At 50.3% G+C, this 24976-nt stretch overlaps 1 protein-coding gene across 4 annotated transcripts; it reads right to left on the reverse strand.

Moving 5' to 3' along the window:
* Nucleotides 1-82: 82 nt before the first annotated feature.
* Rps6kl1 (ribosomal protein S6 kinase like 1) lies at nucleotides 83-16005 on the reverse strand. 4 transcript variants are annotated; one of them, XM_031356506.1, is made up of 11 exons: nucleotides 15872-16005; nucleotides 14377-14661; nucleotides 13041-13165; nucleotides 12072-12164; nucleotides 5282-5323; nucleotides 4850-4982; nucleotides 3665-4255; nucleotides 3255-3347; nucleotides 3033-3115; nucleotides 1514-1609; nucleotides 83-1258 (listed from the first exon to the last, which is right to left on the reverse strand). In XM_031356506.1, the coding sequence occupies exons 2-11, from the start codon at nucleotides 14639-14641 to the stop codon at nucleotides 1148-1150; spliced, it is 1632 nt and encodes a 543-aa protein (XP_031212366.1). In that variant the 5' UTR covers nucleotides 14642-14661; nucleotides 15872-16005; the 3' UTR covers nucleotides 83-1147. The 4 variants fall into 4 exon arrangements, with proteins under 4 accessions (XP_031212366.1, XP_031212364.1, XP_031212362.1 ...); XM_031356504.1 differs by having other exon boundaries at nucleotides 3255-3344; nucleotides 5282-5329; nucleotides 15872-16003; XM_031356502.1 differs by having other exon boundaries at nucleotides 5282-5329; nucleotides 15872-16003.
* Between the last annotated feature and the right edge of the window lie 8971 nt (nucleotides 16006-24976).

Here is a 24976-nt window from a genome sequence, read left to right on the forward strand (position 1 = left end):
CTGTCTGCCTCTTCTCCTCCCTCCCTTTTTCTCAGGCTGCGTCCTTCCAGGCCACTTTCACTATATGAATGATGCAAAGATGCCAAAGGAAGAATAGGCTTTATTAGAGGGTAGACAGACCCCAGGCACTTGGAGGATCAGAGCATGCACAGGCACGCGCGCGTGCGCGCACACACACACAAACACACACACACACAATGTGGGGACTGGTCAAGTGAAACTTGTTGCATGTACCATGCCCCAGCGACTGGGTTGTCTTGAGGCAAGTCCTCAGACCTAGGGAGGGGGCTGTCTTTGGAGATACCACTTAGTTCAGAGACCAGAAATACCTATCTGAAGGCACTGGGTAAAATTGGTCCATATATTCTTTGGTATCTCATTCTAAAAGTCAGCAGGCAGTGAATTGAATAGAAGCTCATACCAAAATGCAGAGTGGAAAACAACCAACACCTGAGAAGAGCCAACTGCTGGTCCTGTGGAGCAAGCTCTTCTTGACACAGGAGAGCCAGCCAGAGAATAAAGCGTTTTATTCTGTTTTCAAACTCCTTAAGTGGTACAACTGCATTCTTATCCCACTCTTAACCCCTACTGGCTTCTCTTTCCCTTAATTTTATTCTCCAAAGTCAGAAATCAGAAGTTAAGGGTCAGGAGTGGGGAGTGGATTATACTATGATGCGCCAAACCACCTTCCTAGCACCTGGACCCCTGTAGGAACAGCGTCTGGTTGTAGCAGCCCATTGGTTGCATGACTAAAGTGGACCCAGGACAATTCTGGTTTGGGTCTACTGAGCCAGAGGTTCAGTGTCCTGAGATGTCTCCAGAGATGCCCTACGTGGTATACAAATGGCAGTGTCCCCAGATTTGTCAGTTGGCTCAGCAAGTGTTGAGCAGTTTGGAACTAGAGCAACAGAAGGCACCCTTTAGCATACTAGGTCCCAGCTAAAGGTACAGCTGTGTGTTCAGCAGGTATCTGTTGACCTGTGTGTAGGTTGCTCGGCAGGGTGCATCTCTCCACCCTTCCAGCAGCTTGTCAGTCTGAGGCCCAAGCAGGTTGTGAGCAGAAAAATTGGCTGCTGCCCCATGTTCTTCCCCTGAAGTCCACTGAGGAGAGGGGCCAGGCCAGCTGTCCTGTCCACTTACCCACCTCTTACCCCATTAGCCGGCTCCACTGGATAGTACTGAAAAAGGGGTGGGACTTAAGTTTGCTGGTGCCTCCACCTCCAGCACCTAGGCGCCGCTGGGGATCGAACTGCAGCAGCTGTGGGGAGAGAGTCAATCAGCACTCTGCAGCCCTTCTGCATCTTGGAGGGAGGCACCCACCTCCTGGGGCTGCTATCACCAAAATCCTAGGGTGTTCTTTCCTTGCTAAGCCAGTCAGTAAGCCCCTCCCCCATGACTTTGGAGGTAGCTAGCACAGATATTCATGGGCATTTGTGCATTCCAGCACTTGAATTAACGTGTACAGCAGTTCCTCTCATGCTGACCCATAAGCCATCAGCAGCAAGAACCTCACCTCCGTCAGCAGGGAGGCTGCTGGGCGACTGAGCCACTCTGGCAGCTGGAGTTGGGTGTGGGCCTGGAATCCTGAAGGGTGGCTCTGGGACAGTGCCTGGAGAGGCGGGGAACACAAGGAGAGGCCACCTTAGGGAAGCTTACACACTAGTCGCAGCCAAGACTTGCACGCGCGCACACACAGACACACACACACACATCACAGTCCAAGAGGAAGATCTTGATAGCTGCCTTTTGCTGGGGTCTACTAATGACCCAGACTGAGCTAGTCCCCAGACATTAAAGCAGCTGGCTTAGGGAAAAAAGCATTGGGGTTAGAGCCTGCAGCTTTTTGGAATCTTTGTCTCCATTGTCTTCAGAGTAGACACTATTGGGAACAGCACTAGACTTTGTTTGTTTTTCAAGACAGGGTTTCTCTGTATAGCCCTGCCTCTGTCTCCCAAGTGCTAGGATTTAAAGGTGTGCACCACCACTCCCCAGCTAGACTTTTTTTCTTAAGTCTCCAGAAGCTACATATGCAATGGCAGGTCTGCCATGCAGCCATTGAGGCCAAGGCAGGAATGTGATGACCTGCAGAAGTATGCTGAGATAGTATGAGCTGCAAGAAGAGAGGCAGGAGAGCCATGTGGGGCTTAGGGTATTTTTTTATGAAGGGTTCTCAGAGACCCGGAGTTATGACAAAGAAAGGCACATCAGGTTTGGCTTTTAGGCCACTCACACTGTAGTCCTCTGGTGCCACTCAAACTGTTGCCTGCTCTAATGTAGTTTGTCTTCTGCCTTGCTGCCCAACCTGACTGGCCCTACGTTTCATTCTGAGCTCATCTGAGTGGAGGACAGAGTGTAAAGCCCGGTCAAGTGGGTGGTGTGTGTGTGTATGTGTATTGTGTATGTATGTATATGTGTTTGTTATGTATGTATGTGTATGTGTGTATATATGTGTGCATGTCTATGTCCAGCAAGCTCTGGGACTCTGCTGTCTCACCCCAGACCCTGTATTAGTGTACAGATATGCATCATCACACTTGACTTTCACACGGTTGCTGGAGATCAGACTTAGGTTTTCAAGCTTGAACAGCAGGCACTTTACCAACTGAGCCCCTCCCCAGCCTGCAGTGGGCTTGGCTGATAGGGCAGCAGCTGCCTTGTATGAAGGAGCCTTCTCCCATCTCAGTTGAAGTCTAGGGATATAGCCTTGAAGGGTAAGGGCGACTGGATAGTAGGGAAAAGAGATTTGGGTTATAATCCAGAGGCCTTCCAGGGAGAGGTTGCTGCTTCTCCAAACCTCAGGGGAGGCATGCTCTTCCATAAACCCCTGTTTATGCCAATCCTCATAATTCATAGAAGCCACAGGCCCTCATGTGGCAGAGTTCTATTGCTGGTGGTCTGATGGGTGGAAGGACATCCAGCCCAGTGGTCAGGCACGGAGAACCAGACAACCTCTGTTTTGACCCTGGCTGGCTGGCCAGCCTAACTCAATGGTCCCCACCAGGGCTCTGTACCCTCCCTGCCCAGCTACTCACCATTCCTGTGAGCAATTCATACAGAAGTGACCCATAGCTCCACCAGTCACAGGCTTCAGTCAGCTCAGAAATCCCCCCAACCTCTGTGAGAACAAGAACACATACATCCCCACCTCACAGAAGGGCCCCTTCTGTGATCTTTCTAGCACCCACTGCCCATCCCAACTTTAACCCAGGCAAAGGCAGCCAAGATCTAGAAACCTCTCCCAACTCCCTTCTTGCCTGGAGCGCTGTACAGACAGTCCACAGCCTCCTGGCTGCACTGGGGCTCCACTTCTGACCACTGGCCAAAATATGTGAGTTGGATGTGACCTTCTTGTCCAGTGTGCAGAGACGAACGGTGGGACAAAGGTCGAATGAAAGTAGCATCACTGAGCAGAAGGAATCTCCAGGCAGTCCCAAGGCTTCCCCCAATGCAATCACGTCCGGGGCCAAAGGACGTCCCAAGTCGAGTCTTCCTAAGAGTGTGGCCCCTTGCCGCCCAGGGCCCGGGGGTATCCCTGAAGCTGCCCCCCACCCCAGGTTCATGTCTTCTCTGAAGGAGCAGATGAAGGAAGGGGAGAGGAGGGTCCTGTTGACTCTAGGCTCCCACGTGAAGAGTGGGGTTGGAGCAGGGAGGCTGGGGCTCTTACCTGCCTTGTCCAGGAGCAGGTTCTGTGGGTTGAGGTCCCGGCACAGCACACCCTGCTGATGCAGCGCCTCCAGCGCCAGCAGCATCTCAGCTGCCCACTGCTTCACCTGTCCCTCCCTCAGGCTCCAGGCAGCTCTTCCGCTCCCCAGGCTGGGCCTGTTTGCTGGTGGGGGGTTCCTACCCCTGCCTCGGCCATAGGCCCCTAGCACCCTGTCAGCCCCTTCTCGTACCCAGTGGAGCCTCTGTGTGGGTGCTGGGTTCGAACTCTGGCCAGCTCGCCTGACTTGACTGTGCAAGTGGCCACACGGGGCCTCTGTGAGGTCTGAAGAGCAGATAGCACTGGTCCTGGATGAAGGTTCAGCGTCAGCCTCTTTCTGAAGCTGCAGGGCTTGGGGAAGGCTCTGGGAAGTCCATGGAGGCTCTGTTGGGATTCTGTCCTGCCTCGAGGTGTGGCCTGGTTCGAGCTTTACTGGGGTCATGCGGCTAAGGCTGGTGCTGAGTTGGGCTTTCGGCTTCTCCTGGGCAGAGCCAGACTTGAGCCCAGAGTATTGAAAGTGGGCCTGGGAGAGTAGATGTGACCAAAGGGTGCCGCCTGGGCCAAAGAGGGAGTGAGAGTGTAGGAAGGAAGAAGAGTTCGGACACTAGGCCCAGGCCTGACCCTTCCTTCCCTCCATTTCCTCTGCTTCCTCAGCGATCTGATTGATCTGCTCTGACCCCCCCCCCCCCCCCCCCCCCCCCCCCCCCCCCACCCCGGGAAGCTCAGCACAAAAGGTAGAGGCCACGCATGGATTTACAGTGACCACATCATGACCCACGGATATGCCTCACATTTTAGAATCACTAAATACCTGCTGCTGTGACGAAAACCATAATGACCACCATGTGGCCATTCAGGGATGGGCACTAGGCCAGGTAAGCCAGGACTGGAGGAGATAGTAACAAAGACAGCTGAATAAATGTCCCCCTTTCACCTGCCTAGGATGGGGACATCCCCCCTCCCAGGATGTCCCCTGCTCTTTCAGCACCGGGCAGAGCTCCACAGCAGCCTGGCCCCACCCTCAGCCTTCAGGAACTCTAGGCTCCCTGTCTGTGCCACCCATGGGAGGCAAGCCGTAACCCTCCTCAGAGCTCAGAGTTGGGGAGAACAGTAAGACCCCACAGCTCAGAGCAAGTGATGGGCCCTCACCTTGCACGTGCTCCAGGTGCAGGAAGATAGAGTCCTCACTCATGAAGTACCGCAACAATTTTGTCATGTAGGGAACACCATGTGGGATGATCGTCAGCCGCTCCCGGCTCACCATGTGACACCTGGGAAGGCTCTGGGGAGGGGACGGGGTATGTCGATAAGCTGACGTGGCCCATGCTCTGGCTTCAGGACCCTAAGATATGACTTGGGAGCCAGCCTGCTTCCACCAGGTCCTGGCCCAGCCCTCACCCTTGTAATCCCACGGAATCCACGTCTAAGGATGAGATACTGTGCGTGCATGTCAGTCTTGGAGCCTTGGGCAATGCTCAGAGGAACAGGCAGATTTGGGCTCTGGGAGGAGCATGGACATCCTATGCACATTTGGGGAGAAGGGGTCTCAATGCTGCATGGCAGCAGCTGGGCAGCACCTGCCTTCACGACGAAGGTTCCTCCGGTTGCTGGGTCCTGAACCACCTGCACCTGCCAAAGTCCAGGAGATACTGGTCAAGGTGTGTTAGTTCCTGGGCTTCCCATTCCCTGAGGCCAACATCCATCCAGTCCTAGTAATTTACCCTTACTATACCCAAACATCTACTCTCTGGTGCCTTTTTCTCCAGCATCCGGGACTCCTACCCTATGTCTAGTGCTCTCTGGGCTCCCACTCTGGGGACTTTTCTCACACCATCTAACCTCCTCTCGCCCCTGGTTGTGAGCACCACAGGGGCAGGGACTCTCCCGTCCCGCTTGTAATCCTCAGTCCTGTGTAGTGCGGGGATGAAGTTGATACTTCACCTAGGATGGCAAGTGTCTAAGTACCCTCTGTTAGGTTTGCCGTAACCCTCATGAGAACATCTCTCTCGCTACCTGCCTACACTAGCCAGGCCCTGTGTGGCCCGAGGAGAACAGCCAAGACCAACACTTAACTGGAGGCTTTGGCCAGAGGCCATCGTCCCAGCAGGGATTGAAGGTGGCATGGCTGAAGCATCTCAGAGTTAGGCAATTCTTCTGAGCTTTGCTTACAAGCGAAGCTAGGCTAGGCAGGATGGTGCACGCCTTTAATCCCAGCAGCGACTGACAGAGGTCGAGGCAGGTGGATCTCTGTGAGTTCAAGGCCAGACAAGGCTGCACAGTCCTTTCCTCAGAACAAAACAAAACAAAACAAAACAAACCAGAAAAACAAAACAAAAAACCCCAAACGTGTTAAGAGCCCTCGGCTTCTAAGAATGTTTCCTGATTGGGGGGCTGCCCACAGCATGCTTGATGCACGCTTCAGGGATTTCTCTGCTTTGCTACACTTCTTTTTAAATAAAGTGAGTGTGGCTGTGCACACCAGTCACCTGTCCTTTGATAGTAGCCCTCTCCTTCTCTGGGTGGCTTTGGTAAGTGGGGAGCTGGGTCCACACTATTAGACAGTGGTGAATACTGTAGCCCAGGGATGGGATCGGGGGAAGAGCCCTGCATTTTTTTTTTAATGGTACCAGCCCTCAGGCATACCAGGCTGGAGCTCTACTACAGATTTATGTCCCCCAGCTCAGGGACCCAGTTTCAGAGCTTGGGCAAATAAACTGACTGTCTTAACTACCAAAGAGAAATTAGAAATGTCCACCTCTCTGCTGTATCGCTGGTTTGTTAGGTTGTAAAATAAGAAAGTCCTTAATGAACCCATGACGATATCACAGGCTTGCCAAGTCACGAACCTTCTCTGAACCTTGTGTGTGTGTGTGTGTGTGTGTGTGTGTGTGTATGCACAGTGTGTATGTTCGTGTGCGTATGTAGAGGCCAGACATTGATGCTGGTGTCTTCTTAGCCGTTCTCCATCTTACTTTTTGAGGCAGGGTCTCTCACTGAGCTTAGAGCTCACCTATTTAGCTAGGTTGGCTGGCCAACAAGCTCCAGAGATCTGCCTGTTTACCGCCTCAGTATTGGGGTTATAGACATGTCCCCTACTATGTCTAGCTTTGTACACAGTTGCTGGGAATCGAACTCAGGTCCTCATGTTTGCACGGGAAGTAGTTTGCCCACGGGGCCGTTTCCCTAAGCCCACCTAGAAATGGGGATTCCAGCAGCTCATGCTTTATGACATCATTGTGCTTGTTGGTTAAAAGCAGAGAATCCAAGTGTAAATCCCTGGTAATTATCAATGTCACCGTAGAAGAAACAGACATTGCTCACTCTGTGCTAAGGCCTTTAAACAGCTTATTTCATTGTGTTCTCCCTCCCAGCTTTACTGGAGAAATTGAGGTTCTGAGACGTGCAATCACTCACTTTCAAGCTAAAACATGGTAGCATCCGAGTTTGAATACACACAGGCTGACTCTAGAGTGGGGTGAGTAGGACCAGGCTGGGCCTTATTTTTTCCATGATCAGTAAAGTGAAAGCAGGGGGCTAGGCTTGCCCCACTCCCCCTTTCTATACCAGGGCTCCTACACCAGAGCAGCAGTATATCTTTTGACCACAAGAGGTCTCCCTCCAATGGCTAGAGACCTAACTCAGGCTGGCTTTGGCTCCCTGACCAAACTTGTGCAATGTTTGAAGACAGAGGCAGAAGACACTGGGGTCATTTAGAAGATTCCCACAAGTATTGCCCTCCCAGATAGTTCCCCACCATCCTTCCCAAGTGGTATTCCCCGCCACCACTTTCCTTGGCCAAGTCCTCTGATTTACAGTCTGAAAACTCAGTCAAGGATGGGAGCCAGAAATTGAAGAGGACCCATGCGTCAAAACCTGTGTATTCGAAACATATTATACCCTAGTTTCTTTTGGAAGGAATTAGATCTAAACATTAACAACAATTACTCTGATGTTAGGTGGGGTGGTGAATTGATTTCTTTTCCTTTTTCCCTTTTCCGTTCTAAACTCACCACGCTCTCAGCCTACTTCTAGCAGAGCGAGCATTTTCCCATTGATACAACCAACCCACCAAGCACACACATCCTCTCCCTCTGAAAAGTGGCCTGGGGGACAGAATAGCCAACACCTGACTTCCTTGATCTTACTTGCTTTTTCTTTAAGATAATTGTTAAGGGGCTGGAGATGTAGCTTAGTCAGGAGAATGCTTGCACAGCACACATGAAACCTTGGGTTTGTTCTTCAGCCTTGCATAAACTGGGAATAGTGATACACACCTGTCATCCCAGGACTCAGGATACGAAGGCAGGAAAATCGGGAATTCAAGGTCATCCTTGACTACGTGGCAAGTTTGAGATGCTGTCTAAAAAGTGGGGGCAATTATTAAAATACATCACTGCCCCCAGCGCTTGGGAGGCAAAGGCAGGCAGATTTCTGAGTTCGAGGCCAGCCTGGTCTACAGAGCGAGTTCCAGAACAGCCAGGGCTACACAGAGAAACCCTGTCTTGAAAAAAAAACCAAAAAAACAAAAACAAAAACAAAAAAAAACAAACAAAAATACAGTAGTGCCAAGCACAGCTTTCCATGTGATGGAGATGTGGTCCTGCCCTGTGCAGCGGGGAAGCCGTCCACCCCAGTAGTGGTGGAGCCCAGGCAACTGAGACGTAGAAAACTAGGTTTTAATTAATCCACAAATGGGAGGTTAGCCTTATAATTGGGAAGATGGAAGGCAATTGTGGCCACTTCTGAGTTCGTGCACATGTGCACACACACACTAACACACACACACACACACACACACACACTCCCAAGGGGCTAGGAAAATGGCTAAGAGGGCAAGAGTGCTCACTGTGGAAGTATGAGACCTGGGTTTAAATCTTCCACATTGGGAAGAGAACATCATTGTTGAGCTGCGATAGGAGACACACTGGATATTGCTGGCCACCAGCCAGCTCAGTGAGAGACCCTAAGGCATTCTAGTAGAGAGTCAGAGAGTGGGACACTGGGCATCCTGTGTGTGTCCATGGGGAGTTCTCGGGCCACTGAGATATACCTTTAGTGAAAGGCATGATATGGCCTGTTTGTTTGTTTGTTTGTTTTTAAATACATTTTATTTATTTACTTATTTCATATGAGTACACTGTAGCTATCTTCAGACACACCAGAAGAAGGCATCAGAGCCCATTACAGATGGTTGTGAGCCACTATGTAGTTGCTGGGAATTGAACTCAGGACCACCAGTCAGTGCTCTTAACCAATCTCTCCAGCCCACAATTAGGCCTTTTTTCCCCTCACAATTTATCCCTAACATTTTTTATTCTTGTTTTTTCTTTTCCTTCTTTAATTAATTTATTTATTATGTATACAGTATTCTGCCTGCATGCATACCTGCAAGGCAGAAGAGGCCACCAGATCTCATTATAGATGGCTGTGAGCCACTGTGTGGTTGCTGGGAATTGAACTCAGGACCCCTTTGGAAGAGCAGCCAGTGCTCTTAACCTCTGAGCCATCTCTCCAACCCCTGATTAAGCCTATTTTTTATAGACACACAGGAAATCTAAATACTGGGTGAGACCTCTCTCGAAGCAGGCAAACCCCAAAGCTTCAAAGGTGTTCTTGATTTTTGTGTGCTTGTTTTTAAGACAGAGTCTTTCTATTATAAGTCCTGACTGACCTAGTAGTTGTTAAGTAGACCAGGCAGGCCTCAAACTCACAGAGATCTGCCTGCTTCTGCCTCTAGAGTGCTGGGAATAAAGATGTCTACCATGCCCTGCCTAGGTCAAACAGGTTCCTAAAGGCTTAGAGGGGAAGATACAGTGGAGCAAAGTTGGAACAGAATGGGCCAGGCTGGTTCTCCATTTGAAGTGGCAGCTCCTCCTTGGCTCCCTAGAGCTACATGGGAATGTGAGCCCCACATCTCAAGATCCGAATTTTGTTCTCCAGGAGAAGCTTGACATGTGGACTTTCTTATGAAATCTATACATTTGAAAATGCTGAGCCCCGCAGTGGTGGCACACACCTTTAATCCCAGCACTTGGGAGGCAGAGGCAGGTGGATTTCTGAGTTTGAGGCCAGCCTGGTCTACAGAGTGAGTTTCAGGATAGCTAGGGCTATACAGAAAAACCCTGTCTGGAAAAAAAAAAATGTTGGCAACAACAAGTCCCAAACCTGTATTTGAGCCAAATAAAACAAGAAGCAACCCATGCCCAATTCAGAGCATGAGTCTCTGAGGAGGTCCAGAGAAGGGTGGGGACAATCACTGACAAAAGCCCCCAGGTGCCTACCTAGTCCCTCACATGCCCACTTCACTGCTCCTTGCCACCCCCATCCCTGCCAGCACTTCTGCAGCCTTGTGGGCCCCACAGTCAAAACCTTTTTGGGGCCAAGGATTGTCCTGAGCAAGCCCTCGGCTCCCTTCCTGGGCCTGAGGGTGGCCACTAACAGGCACTAGCACAGCTCTGCTGCCTGGATCTGCCTGGGCAGAGCAGTGGAATGGGACCGATGGCCCTAACACTTTTCCTAATTTGGGGAAACTTCTGTCCCTGGCTGAGACATAACCTAGAGGAGGAAGAAAGACCCCAGGAGGGAGCTGACATTTACCACTTGAGAATCTGAGAGAGGGTGAGAAGGGAAAGAGGCAAGCTAAATATCTTAATGTGTCTGCCCCCCACCCCCTCCCATAGCCCTCCCCCGCCCCAGACTTCAGGGCATGGAGGTTTAAATGCTTTGCACTTGTGTATGTCCCCGGGTTGAGCAAATTAGAGAGTTCTGTCACAGATCTCCTCTTGGGGACTCCTCCTATATATGCACATCCCCAAAGCTCTGAGAATGTCTAAAGTTAAAGTGCCAGGGGTGAAACTTTCATTGAGCGTTTCCCAAACATATTTAGTTCAGACCTGACTTCACACTCAGAGATATGGTGTCAGTCAGTCTGTCTGTGAGAGCAGCTGTGCTTAGCCAAGGTCAGCCTGTGGCCACTGTGCAGTTCAGTGGGGGGGTGGGAGGGTGGGGGGGATGGGGAACTACAGCAGATGGGAAGCTGGCCGGACCTTCGCAGAAGCTGGGGCCTGTTTCAGGGACCTGAGAGAAACAGCTGGAGCGAGGCCTAGAGATGGGAACTCAGCCCTCTCTGCTCCTGTCGCTTGCACTCTGAGCCATCAACCATGCATTAAGTGTGTTAGCATGTGCCAAGGCCTTTCCCAAAAATTGTTTCATTTCCTTCTCAGATCACTACTTTGGGGGGAGGAAACCAGTTCTCAGAGTTGTGCGGGCATTCATTCATCCATGGTTCACTGGCCAAACCCAGAGCCCGGGAACCCAGAGCTGGCTTCCTGGGCAGCAAGCTTCCGGGGCTGAGAGGCACACGCTCTTTTTCTCTATGGGCTCCCAGACCCATCAAAATTCCCCAGTGCTTTAAACTACACACTCTTGGTTTCAACCCTAGAAAGTCTGACTCCACAGGTTGAGGATGGGGTCCTGATTTCTACGTTTGAGAAACTCACCCGATGACTCTTAGAACTGTTTAGGGAGCCCTGGGCTAGAGGCAGAGGGCAATCTAATAGAGGCTCAACTCTTTTGGGGGGGGGGGCTTTGAGACAGGGTTTCTCTGTATAGCCCTGGCTGTCCTGGAACTCACTCTGGAGACCAGGCTGACCTCAAACTCAGAAATCCGCCTGCCTCTGCCTGCCAAGTGCTGGGATTAAGGGCGTGCGCCACCACTTCCTGGCTGAGGCTTAACTCTTCATGACCTCTTTGTCCCTAAGATTCCTCCACTTTTATAGGGGCTGGGTTGTCATCTCCCGTCCATCTTCTTGTCTACTCTGGATTAAGGGAAAGGGAAAAGGTGCAAGATGGGTGCAGGGTGAGGGCAGAACTACCAGAAGAGAAAGGGCGGAGCTGCCAAGGCCCTGGACGATCCACGCCATCTCAAAGAAATGCCTATGTCCACGGGTCAGGCTGGAGAGAGGGACCTTTCAGCACAAGAAGAGCTCAGCAGTGTGTGTCCAGCGGGAGACTCGGGGCTGCAGCTGTGGTAGGCCGACTGAACCTAAGGAGGAGGGCTGTCTGGGCGGAGCAGCGAGTGCTGGGCGGTTCCCTGGGCTTAGCTCCTCCCACAGTCTCTGGGAGCTTTCTGTCTGAGCTGTCTGGTAGAAGGAAACAGACTGCTTCTTCTCATTCTCCTTTTCCTCTCTAGAACCTGACAGGTGTATTTTGGTAGAGAAGAGGAACCACTGGACCGGACTGCTCTTCCCCTTCCCCATACCCCAATGCAGGCAGTACTATAGAGGCCTTCCATCCTATCCTACCTCCCCCTCCTCCTCCACCCCTGACTGTACACATCGGCTTCCCTTCCCACACCCCAGAGCTTGCTCACCTTCTTGATGATCCCAACGACCCTGCATCCCTTCAGCTGCTCCAGAGCAGAGCTCAGTGTGCGGATGGGCCGGAGCCTCAGGCTGCTGAAACCCTGCGGAGGACAGAGACAAGACCTCAAGCTGTGGTTGTGGCAGGGTTTCTGGATGTCAGGAGAGTACTGGGGGCCACAGTGGATAGGATTTGGGGTCCAGGCAGATCCTGCCTCACAGGGACAGACTGTTCTTGATTCAGAGTTTGGGAGCACACAGGTTCAAAGCACCCCAGCTGACTTTTTGCTCAGCCCCTACCCAGCCATATTAGGACTGCTTCTAGGGGCTTTAGAATCTCCTAGAGTCTGTCTATGGCTGGGCAGTGGTGGCGCACGCCTTTGATCCCAGCACTTGGGAGGCAGAGGCAGGCAGATTTCTGAGTTTGAGGTCAGCCTGGTCTACAGAGTGAGTTCCAGGACAGCCAGGGCTACACAGAGAAACCCTGTCTGAAAAATATACAAAAGAAAAAAAGAAACAAAAGAAAAAAAGAAAAAAAAAACAAACAAAAATCAAACAACCTATTTTTGTGAAAGGCAAGCTACAGGACACAGTGGGGCTAGGAGGGGCATGGCATGGAGAGTGCAGTTGGCCACTAGGTTAGGAAAGCATTAGATGCAAAGTTGTGTGTGTGTGTGTGTGTGCACGCACACACATGCACACACATTACAAATACCTGCTTTGTGCCCACTCAGCAGAAACAGAATCTGGAGGCTGCGTACTCACGTGAGAATGGCACGGAGTCACAGGCAAACTGGGGTGGGTGTTTAAGTCCCGTGTGCCAGGTGCTCTGTGAGGCTGAATGAGGCGTGAGGGTGTGGGAGACAGGAAGGATGGATGGGTGGGCAACCCTGCCTCACACTCAGACTCACACCCTCTGCTGCCCACTCTCCCCAGAGTCCTCCTTCTCTTCCTCAGGGGTCCAGGGAGGTTCTCCTCACCGTGTTGGGGCTGGCTCCACTGCCCAGTGTCCGCTGGAGGTGGCAGTTGAAGATCTCCTCTGCCCTCCGTAGGTACTTGGTAATTTTCAGCTTCACAGCTTCACATCTCTCCTTGTTGGGGTCAACTGTGGGGAAGCAGGGGTCACCATCTGTGGTCATCAGGACTGTACTCCACCCTCTCTCCTGGGCTTACTGAGAGGCTGCAGGAGCTGAAACAGACAGCTCCACCTTCCAGTGTACCCCTTGGAAGCTGCGAAGCCTTGTGCAGGCCCTTTAACGGCTCCATGCCTCCCTCAATTCCTTCACCTGGAAAATTAATTCCTGCTGGCATTGGAGAGATAGTTCGGTGGTTAAGAGCACAGGCTGCTCTTCCAGAGGACCCGGGTTCGATTCCCAGCACCCACATGGCAGCTCACAAGTGTCTGCAACTTCAGTTCCAGGGTATCTGACACCCTTACACAGACATACATTCAGTCAAAACACCAGTGCACATAAAATAGATAAACAAATGAATCATTAAAAAAAAAAAAAAAAAGGACTGGAGAGATGGCTCAGTGGATAAGAGCACTGACTGCTCTTCTAGAGGTCCTGAGTTCAATTCCCAGCAACTACATGGTGGCTCAAAACCATCTGTAAAGGGATCCTGTATTCATATAAATAAAATAAATAAAGCTTTAAAAGGGGGGGGAGGCGGCTGGAAAGATGGCTCAGCAGTTATTCCAGAGGTCCTAAGTTCAGTTCCCAACAACTACATGGTGGCTCACAACCATCTGTAATGGGATCTGATGCCCTCTTCTGGTGTGTCTGAAGACAGCTACAGTGTGCTCATATACATAAAATAAATGAATAGAGGAAGAAGGAGAAGAAGAAGAAGGAGAAGAAGAAGGAGAAGAAGGAGAAGAAGGAGAAGAAGGAGAAGGAGAAGGAGAAGGAGAAGAAGGAGACGAAGGAGACGAAGGAGACGTAGGAGAAGGAGAAGAAGGAGAAGAAGGAGAAAATTAGTTCTCACCCATAGAACGCACTTGTAGCCTGAGCAGTCAGGAGGCTGAGATAGAAAGATTAGTCTGGGTAACAGTGAATGACCTATTTCTAATAATGATCATACTAATAATTCTCATATACCTTTAACTATTAATGTGAGACTTGAACAAGTTAATATATTTAAAACCTAATGGGGTCTACCAGGTAGACATGTCTTAATAAATTCAAGTCCTCATTACTATTCTTCACGGAGGCCTGGCAGGGTTAACACAATGACCTAGTAGGGACAGAGACAAAGGATCCTCTACTGGCCTTCTCCCGTCCCCCTTCTGTCCGCACACATCCCCACCCTCACCATGCACACCACGGAGCAGCACGTCCACACCATTCTGGTAGTGGTTGAAGGCAGCCTCGTAGTCTTCGCTGACATCTCTCTCCAGCGCCAGATGGATCTGTGTAGCTGCGTCTACCAGGTAGTCACGCTTGGTCACGTCGGCTGTCCCTGTAGCTACCCGGTTACGAATCTGTTCCAGGTACATGCAGGCCTGGGACCGAGTCCGTGAACAGGGCTCTGGCTCCGGGCCTGGGCCAGGTGGACATTCACAGGCTACCAGGCTCATAGTGGCCTTGCCGCTGTCACCTGCAAGAAGCAGATGCATTAGGGAGGCATGTGTTGGGAGCCCCACCCCCACCTGTACTCCAGCTTCCTCCCTAAACATTGGAGAAACTGACGTGCACAACCAAAGGTTGGAGGGATGGTAAGGTCCCTTCACTGAGCCGGGTCCTACCTCAGTGGTGGCAAGGATAGAATAGCACAGCAGAGGCCTCTCTTTTTCTTTTCCATTCAAATTCAGCTCCACAAGCACGGAGGGCTAGGGATATCTGAGACCCACAGCTGCCTTTCAAACCCAATGTCAGGAAGCATACCAAAGTCACACACGGACTCAAAGCTTCTGGTCTCACCTCTCCCCCCGCCTCGCCTCTCCCCTCCTCCCTGCCCGCCTTGTGAAGTTTCATTCAGCTCACTGGTACCTCTCCCCAGACAAAACCTTTGGCCCTGAGAAGTCATGAGTCAGTGAGTGGGGAACGCCCCCCTCCCCTCACTACCCAGGCAGCAAGCCTAGTATGGAGAGCTCATCAAAGCCCCTTGGGAGATAAGGTGACTGACAGATTAGATGGCAGTCCATGTGGAGTTCAGTGAGAGGGTCAGGGTGACCCAGCCCTATGCAGGCTATCCCAGAAGTCCTGTGCGCTTTCCCAAGGATCTGACAGTAACTCCTCCCCAAGCAATGTGTGACCCGAGTGGCCCAAGGGATAAGAGTGACGGCTGCCAGAGGGGAAGGAGCAAAGAGAAAGCAGCCAGCAGCGTGGTCTCCGTCCCTCACAGCAGCCCAGCAGCCACCATTGCTCTCGGATACCCTGGAAAATGGCTAGGGGGCAACTTTTATCCCTGGATCTTTTCCCATCTCGGCAAGGAAAGAGACACAGGATAAAGGAAGAGGTGGGGAGGAAACGCGCATAGCCAAGCAGCCAGGAGCTGAGAGTCTTGGCCAAGATGAGGCTAAGAGATGGAGAAAGGCGGCCTTCCTGCTCTGCCAGGCCAAGCGGGACAGGTAGCTTCGAGGCCTGTGCTGGGGTATCAGCGCCGGCTGCGCAGGGCTGCGGGTTTCCCGTCCACCTCTCGGAGCAGCATGCCTAAGATTATCCACATCAAGCAAGCAGCGCGTGCACGGCCCCGGCACACAAGGTGCATCACTACAGGAGATGTCCAAGGAGGTCGGCCTGAGGCAGGGAGGGGAAGGCTCCTCCTCGCCTGGGAGGATGGCTGAAGAGCAGAGCAAATACTATACCTGTCCGCGTGCCAGAGCTCCGGGCCTTCCCGCCAACGCTGTCCCTTCACCTAGGCAAGGCTCGGTCCGAGCCTACCACCCTTCCGCAGGTGCCTGGGGGCGGGGGTGGGGCGTCTAGCCGGTGCCTGCGGGCCATTGGCTGAGGATGAGCTCATCCTCAACCCGTTAGAATAAACCTCCAATCATCGTCCTCCTCGGCTTCTGACAGTCCTTAAAGCCCTAGAGTTTGCAGGGCCAGGAACTCGCGGGGGTGGGGGGTTGGGGGTGGGGAGTGGGAGTGGGAGTCGGTGGGGATGGATGTGGATGAGTGAGTGTAGGATGGAGAGAAGTCTATTGTCACCCAAGGAATGTGGGAGGGGCTGCCTCAGACCTCTAAGCCAATGAAACTTACCACAGCACTTTCCTCGTTCACCATTTCAGTTAGTCAATGTTTCTCTCTTGGTTGGGCACTCTGCCCTAGGTCCTAGGGTAGGGATGCTTCTATAGCTTCACAGATCAATCTGCCCAGGTCTTCTTGGGCTCTAAGGTCAGGCGAGTGGTTTGGAGTTGAGCAGCACCGAATCCTACCCTGGAGTCAGAAATGCATTTCCAAGAGGGCCACAAACGACCTTTAATTGTCAGAAGCCGCTCAGAAGCCGCTCTGTGCTTTGCTGTGGCCTTGTCTCTGATAGTTTTTCCACACCGGTCTCCTCTGGCTCCTCTTCCTCCTCCACACTCCCTCTCACCCAGAGCTGTTGCCTTCTCTGGGGATCAAACTCAGGTCACCAGGCTCAAATGGTGCACTTTATACACCAAGCCACCTCACTAGCTCCAGATTTATCTCTTTATTAATAAAATAGAACAACTTTTAAAATTTTGAATTATTTATTTTTATCTTGTGTACAGTGGTGTTTTGCTTGCATATATGTCTATGTGAGGTGTTTGATTCCTTAAAATTGGACTCATAGACGGTTCCTAGCTACCATGTGAGTGCAAGGAATTGAACCCTGTTCCTCTGGACAAGCAGCCAGTGCTCCCAACCATGAAGCCATCTCATCAGCCCTAACAAAACATCTTAAATCCAACAATCTAGACCTAAAATAAAGCATAATCCACAGAAAGCGAGGGAATATTTGGAAAGCATGTATTTGATAAGGGTCTGGTATCCAGAACATATAAAAAACTCTTACATTTTGTCTTAGTTACTGTTCTGTTGTTGTGTCCATCGAGGTAATCCATTGCAAGGCCCTCGCTGTTAGAATCATTCTGTCTTCTATCTTCTTTTCACACACCACCTTTTTAGTCTGTTTGAACATCACAGTGGTTTTCCCTCCAAATCCAAACATTCTTTTCCCATCCACGACAATGTGTTTGGTGAGAACATCTGTATTTGCTACTCCATTTATTGTAAGAACATTTTCAACTCTTCTTGTTTCTGTCTTTTTTTCATTTTTAAAATCGTGTGTGTGTGTGTGTGTGTGTGTGTGTGTGTGTGTGTGTGCGCGCGCGCGCACGCGCCATGGCACACATAGAGCTCAGTGAACAACTTAAAGGAGTCAGTTCTCTCCTTCTACCACACAGCTCAGGCGGCCAGGTTTGGCAGCAGGTGATGTTCCCACCCTGAACCAGCTCGCTGTCTCCAGTTTTTGCTTTAAAGACAGGATTTCCCTGTGTTCTCCAAGTTGGTTTCCAACTTATTGTTGGAAACCTGACTCTGAATGTTGAGGTTACAAGCATAAGTTACCTTGCCTAGCTTTATTAATTTATTTTTCAAGAACATAAATAAATTGGAAACTGCAGACATGGATCAGTGGTTGAGAACACTTGCTGCTCTTCCAGAAGACTCGGGTCTGATTCTCAAACACCCACAAGGCAGTTCCCAAGGGCCTGTAACTCCAGTTCCAGGGGATCTAATCTCTCTGGTCTCGAAGGGCACCAGACATATTTGTGGTACACAGACATATATGTATACAAACACCCTTACACATAAAATAAATAACCATAACATTTTTGCACATATTGAAGCTCATGAACTAGAGCTAGGCTGTGCATGTCTTCTACTTACTGTAGAAGATGCCTCACCTCTTCCCCCTCTTTCTTCTCCTGTCCTAAATGCAATGACACTGCCATTCTGGGGAGCCTCTCCAAGCACTTGTCAGACTCTGCCCCTCCTTGCTCAAACATGTGAGAATTCCCTTCTTGCTCCAAGATGTACTCAGGACCTCCTGTGGCCCTCAAGGCCTCCCTTCACTGCCCTTCCTAGTTCTTCTCCCTTATGGACCTCACCCATCCAACTTCAGCTCCTCATCATACCAAGCATCTCTTACCCTAGAGCCCCTACCCTGGAGCTGCCCCTTCTAGAATAGTCTTCTTCAGAAATCCACCTACCTCCCCTCCCCCTGTTTTGAGTCCATTACCTGAAACGACTTTCTTCACAGTCTGACACCCTCTCCCATTCTCTGTATCTGTCTCTCTGTCTCTGTCTCTGTCTCTCTCTGTGTGTCTCTGTGTCTCTGTCTGTCTGTCTGTCTGTCTGTCTCTCTCTCTCTCTGTGTGTGTGTGTGTGTGTGTGTGTGTGTGTGTGTGTGTGTGTGTGTGATCCCCTTCTCTCCCCTAGACTGGATAGCATAGAATCTACTCCTTTCTTTCTCTGTGCCTGTTTCTTTCCTCCCTCTGGTGTGAAATCCATATGCACAGGGGCTTTTGTTCACTGCTGTGCCCCAAATGCCAAGCACAGCATATGTCACGTAGGATCACCCAAGAAATGTTGTCGAGAGGATGAGTGGGCTCTAAAGCTTAAGAAGAAATTAACCAGGAAATGCAATTGAGGAGGGCCATGGAGAAGGTGGCTCTGGACAGAGACAAGATAGGTAGGAATGCGCTGTCTAAAGTAAGGGGGAGGATGGCATCTGCTGACCGAATGGAAGGCATGAAGTCACTGACAGACATTAGCACCACTTCCTGAGAGAGACAAACACTTCTTCACAAGCTCTAAGTGAAGCTCACAAATTTTCTTCTTAACTTGATAATGGGTTATCTTCCAAGCACAGAGCAAACCCCATATGTAACTTAGAAGCGTTCCCACAGTCCGTCATCCTGGCTTGAAGCAGGATCACACTTCTCCACCCCTTTGCAAGTTGGGCTGAGTCATAGAACTTGCTTTGAAGTGCTCAGGGATGAAGCATGTGGTATTTTAGGGTGGGAACTTCAAACGCCAGTGGATAATTCATCTTTCCCCTTCCTCCCACCAGAGTGAGCTTAGAAGCAGACAGCCTAGATCTCTGGGAAACAGCAGTATGTAAGATCTCTTTCCTCCCACCGTGACGTGTGTTGGATATGAATTGTGAGTGATAGAGAAAGTTCTATTGCAGGAAGCAACTGGATGGAGACTGTGCAGTAGAGGGGTGCCTTTGATTTTCGGGGCTCTTGCTGTTTTTATGAAGCAAGAGATTTCTGCACACAAAGAGCTGTCTATAAGGATGTCCATCACAGCTTTCTTAATAGTAACTGCCACCCAAACCTAGATGTCCAATAGTGCATCTATTATGGGAATTCTAGATGATAAAACACAAGTCAGGAATAAAATGCTATTGTAGGAGATAGATAATGTTATTGGAAATAATTTGCAGCAGATGGTGTTAAGGTTTTATTTATTTTTATTTTATGTGTATGAGTGTTTTGTCTGCACGTTTTTAGGAGTACCACATATGTGCCTGGGAGCCACAGAGCGGCCTTAGATTCCTCCAAATGGAGTTAGAGGGGGTTGTGAGCTGCCATTTGGGTGTGAGCGGCCAGCACTCCTAACCACTGAGCCATCTCTCCAGTCCCCAGATTAAGTGTTAAAAGCAGGCTGTGAGGTAAACAGTGGATCTCACGTTCACTCTCACTTTCACTTGGGTCTTAAGATTTGCAAGGACTCTGCACCTCTCTCTTCTTCCTCCATCTTCACCTGGTGATGACCGTGGCGATAGCAGGGTCTTTTGACATGAAACATCCTCATGAAATCTATGACAAGAGGCTTGGTCTGCTCTGTCCAAAGAGGTTGAAATCGATTGGTTTTTTGTTTGTTTGTTTTTGTTTTGTTTGTTTGTTTGGTTGGTTTTCGAGACAGGGTTTCTCTGTGTAGCCCTGGCTGTTCTGGAACTCACTCTGTAGACCAGGCTCGCCTCGAACTCAGAAATCCTCCTACCTCTGCCTCCAAGTGCTGGGATTAAAGGCGTGTGCCACCACCGCCCGGGGAAATCGATGTTTGTTTGTCCTGTGGATGATCTATAAGGGGACAGAGGAGGATGGGCCACGGTCACTCTGTCAGAAGTGAGCAGGGTTCTGGTGGAGAGGGTAGAAGAAGAAAAAGGTAGACTGGGGGAACAATTTTTGTCTGCAGCCTACACCAGTTTTGTACCAAAGCTGTAAGATGAATTTTCTTGCTTGTTCTTTGGATTTTAGAAGAATTTGTGGTAGATTGTAAGTAAGATTTTTGGAAGATAATATTGAAAGAAGATATCACCACCAATTATGTGAAACAAGAGGCATCTGCTGCTTGCAGGAGAGAGCAGTCCTGGCAAGGCGCAGCATCTCGGGAGGGTAGAGGATTGTTGCTATACAGTAGCCCCTTCCCCCTAACGAGTAGGGATGTTCCAAGACTCCCAGCTAATGCTGGAAAACCCGCTGGAAACCGACAGTAGACAGCTTCTAAGTGACTAACAGGGAGGGTAGCACATACAGTATGGATACGCTGAAGAAAGGGACCTTGCACATCCCAGGTGGGGTGGTGCTTAACGACCCGAGATTTCATCACATTACCAAGAACTGCCTACGATTAAAAAAAAAAAACGGATTGTTTATTTCTGGAATTTTCCACTTTATCTTTTGCAATTCTAAGTAACGGAAGTTCTGGAAAGTGAAAATATAGATAGATTACTTACTGTCGGGGTTTGGGGAGACGACAGTGTTTGGGAGTAAGGCAACTTTTACTGGCTGTTCTTTGACCCTAGCAGCACAGCCGGTGGTTATGTTCAGCAGTTATGTTCAGAGGCTGTTAGGAACTGAGTGTGGGTTTCTGGAGCCTGGGTACTGGACCAAGAGGCCATGTAAATCAGGTTTATAAATCTGTCCTAAGAGATACCTGTTATCGTAACCATATGATGATCAGACTTTCTTAAGGGTATTAGATGCTATATCCTCATGGGGAAGCAAGGTGAGGAGCAGAAACATGGAGTTGCAGTGAAGCATTGTGGGTCTTTTCTTTTCCTTTTTTGAGAAAGAGCCTCCCTATGTTGTCCTGGCTATCTTGGAACTCACCTTGTAGATCAGGCTGACTCACTTGCAGAAATCCTCCTGTCTCTGCCTCTCTAGTGCTGAGATTACAGGCAAGAGCCACCACATCAGTTGTTAGCATTCTATATAAACTCCACCCCCACTGATACCCGGCAGCAGCCAGGTATGCTGCTCTCCATGGTTACCTGGCAACGGTCAGATAGGCCTGTTCCTATAAAAGGGGCTGCTTGCCCCCTCCTCTCTCTCTCTTACTCCTGCTTCTCTCCCTTGTCTCTTCCCCCCTTGCTCCCCACCTCTCCCCACCACCCCCCCAACGTGGTCATGGCCATTCCTTACTTCTCTACTCTCTCCTTCTCTCTGCCTTTCTCTGCCTCCGCTACCCTCTTAATTCTCCTCCCCATGCCCTAAATAAACTCTATTCTATTCTATACTGTCAAGTGGCTGGTCCCTCAGGGGGAAGGGATGCCTCAGCAAGGGCTGGCAGAGGCACCCTCTCCCCCGACACCTCGCCAGAACATATTCTTATAGCTCTTTCTCTTTTTATGGTCACAACACCTGTCATTGTGTGACTATGGTGGAACTAATCTCAGTTGGCCGGGGCTTCTCTCTCAAGGAGTTAAGGGCACTCAGGGCCACCTAGGTACTCTGACATGAGAAGGGTTCTCAGGACCCCTCAGCTTCCTGTGAGGTGAGAGGCTGTATTTCCATTTTCCCTGGGAGCACTGATTTAGGATTTTATGCAGTTCTAGCTGTGCCTCACCCCATCTACCAGACATGAACTCCACAGCCCTACAGGCCTGGCCCTGATGCATGGGGGAGGGAGGCAGGACACTGCATGTGAATCCCAGACTGTTGGGTCTGGCTTTGTTTCTTTAGACTGTGGCCTCCATGTCTGTGTGGTAGCCAGCCGTAGCCAGCTGTCCGTTTCTGACCCTCCAAGATGCTGAGGATAGAATTCCTGGGGCTGATCTCACCCCTCCGGGACTTGTCTAGCAAGTGAGAAGACTCCTCAGGCTTCAGGGACCTTCTGATGGTGCTGAGAAATGGGATAATCCTGTAGGGGGTTACCCCAGGCTAACCCTCAGACCCTTGCTGGGCCACCGTGCTCCCCAGCGCCCTCATTGTGAGCTAGGAAGGATCCTGTTGCTGCAGTGGCCTTAGTGTGTTGGGTGGCCCTGGCTGAGGTGTGAAAGGGTAGAGCCACAGAGGCAGGAGCAGGAAGAAAGACGGAGAGCATGGGTCTCCTGCGCAGAACAGCTTTACAGAGGGGCCAATAGTGTCTCACCTACCGTCCAGGTGACATCCCATAGTTTGGCTCAACAAAGATGCCTCACCCCTTCCCAGTCTGCTGGCCATCTGATGTTTTCCATGGCAACCGAAACCAGAAACACACCATCTTTTTGGCGTGGAGTCTTTGAGGTGGGGCCTCATCTGCCTCAGTCGAGGCCAAAGTCATGGGAGGGGGGCGCCTTCGGGCTTCCCTCAGGAAAGGGAGGAGTCCGGCTTCTCCAGAAAAACAGCTGTTCAGCTTTGTTACTGACAGACAGCCATCTTTCCACACCAAGACTCAGCCCTGTCACCGCCCGTCTGGAGTCTTGATTTCCCACCCGAGTTTGTGGGAAGGCTTTTTCTACAGACCCACCCGGGCACACCTCACAGATGGTTTGGCCAGCTCCTCCAGTGGGGAGCACAGCTCTCTCCTCCTCCTGTGGAGGGGGTGCTGTATGCAGGAGCAGGAAGCATCAGCTGCAGGTCTGGATTCCATCCCAACTCAGTCCTTCCTGGGAAATTAGAAAATTCTGGCTCACTCAATCTATGTAGCTTTTGACAACAAAGCCTCAGCGGCGGTATCTTTTTAACAAGGAGAGGAAAATTATTAAATTTTCTTTCTTTCTTTCTTTTTTTTACTAGATATTTTCTTTATTTACATTTCAAATGTTATCCCCTTTCCTTGTTTCCCCTCTGAAAACCCTCTATCCCCTCCCCATCCTCTTGCTCACCAACCCACCCACTCTTCATTCCTGGCCCTGGCATTCCCCTACACTGGGGCATAGAACCTTCTCAGGACCAAGGGCCTCTCCTCCCATTGATGACAAGGCCATCCTCTGCTACATATGCAGCTGGAGCCAAGAGTCCCACCATGTGTATACTCTTTGGTTGGTGGTTTAGTCCCTGGGAGCTCTGAGGATACTTGTTAGTTCATGTTGTTGTTCCTCCTGCAGGGCTGCAAACCCTTTAGCTCCTTGGGTCCTTTCTCTAGCTCCTCCTTTGGGGACCCTGTGCTCAGTCCAATGGTTGGCTGAGAGCATCCACCTCTGTATTTGTCAGGCACTGGTAGAGCCTCTCAGGAGACAGCTATATCAGGATTCTGTCAGCAAGCACTTGTTGGTATCCATAAATTTTCTCCAAGGCTTGTGTAGTGTTTGTTTGTTTAAAAACTTCAGTGACTCCTGCCTTACCAGCCTCAGAATTACTTGAGAATGGATGCTGTCGAACCATGACTTTCCCAAGTCCACCAACAGTTTATCTTTACCCAGAAGTAGGGGTGGGGAGAGGAGGGGGATGGAAGAGGGAGGGGAGGGGAAGGGGAGGGGGAGAGAGAGGAGTGGTTTGCTTTTTCTTTTTTGTTTGTGTTGTTTTATTTGTTGAAACAGGGTGTGACTATGTTGTCCAGGATGGTTTTGAACTCACAATCTTCCTGCCTCATCCTCCTAAGTGTTCATGCCACCATCTAATCCATGATGTGCCTGTTCTTTAAGGAACAACTCAAGTGTCGCCACCACCTCTTCCTTTTAATTATAATCTTAATCCTTTGACTAACTTTTTCCCCTAGTACTGAGAATCAGACCTAGGACCTTCTGTGTGCTAGGCAAGTTTCCTACCCCTGAGGTATACCCTCAGCCCTTTAAACAAATATTAATACAACTGTGATATTAATGTAAATATAATTTAAATAAATATTCTTTACATTTTAAAAAAATTGAACTTTTATTTTATGTGTGTGAATGTTAAGCCTGAATGTATGTATGTGCCCAGGGAAGCCCGAAGAAGGCGATGATTCCCCCAGAGCTGGATGGTTGTGCGTCATGTGGATGCTAGGAACAGAACCTGAGTTTTATCAGGAACAGCACGTGCTCTTAACCACTGAGCCAGCTCTTCAATCCCTTTAACAAAGATTCTGAGGGCAGAGACAGTACCTCACCGTCCTCTGTGTGACCCTGCTGGACTCAGCCTCTGTCTGGTCTCTCGTTGAAGAGACTCTGAAATCCCACTAGCATAAAGAGGATCATAGAAATGTGTTCTCAAAGCCCTTCTTTCATGACCCAAGCTGTTCTTCATCATCTAAGGCTCCTTGACAAAACTCCCAACATCTTCTCTACTCCCAGCAACCCTCCTCACTTGCCTTCTGTCTTTAGCTCCTAGGTAACTCCTAGCTCAGTGTCTCAGGTATGACTTCTCTCGTCAGCCTCCTAAAGTCTTGCAGAATGGAATCCTCTTTTGCTCGTGGGGAAGTGGGAGGACATTTGCATGCTCATGTATCTTGCTCCATCACAAATCCATCTACTCCACAACACCTGGTCCTAGGACTCAGCTGATGCTCAGGAAGCAGCTGGACAAGCACAAGCAGGAAGGCCCTATGTCTCTTTGTACCCTGTCCCTCTTACTAGAACCACCTACACTAACTGTGCCCAGTAACCTCTCGGTCTTGTGTCCCTAGAGAATATTTTCCACTGGATAGTGGTGGAGCTCACCTCTAATCCCAGCACTTGGGAGGCAGAGGCAGTGCCACGCACACTTGCGTGATGGCGGTATTTGAGGCGAAAACTTCAAGGAAAGTCAGCCTCCTGC

Source organism: Mastomys coucha, unplaced genomic scaffold, assembly GCF_008632895.1.
Source record: "Mastomys coucha isolate ucsf_1 unplaced genomic scaffold, UCSF_Mcou_1 pScaffold6, whole genome shotgun sequence".
NCBI classification, from domain to species: domain Eukaryota; kingdom Metazoa; phylum Chordata; class Mammalia; order Rodentia; family Muridae; genus Mastomys; species Mastomys coucha.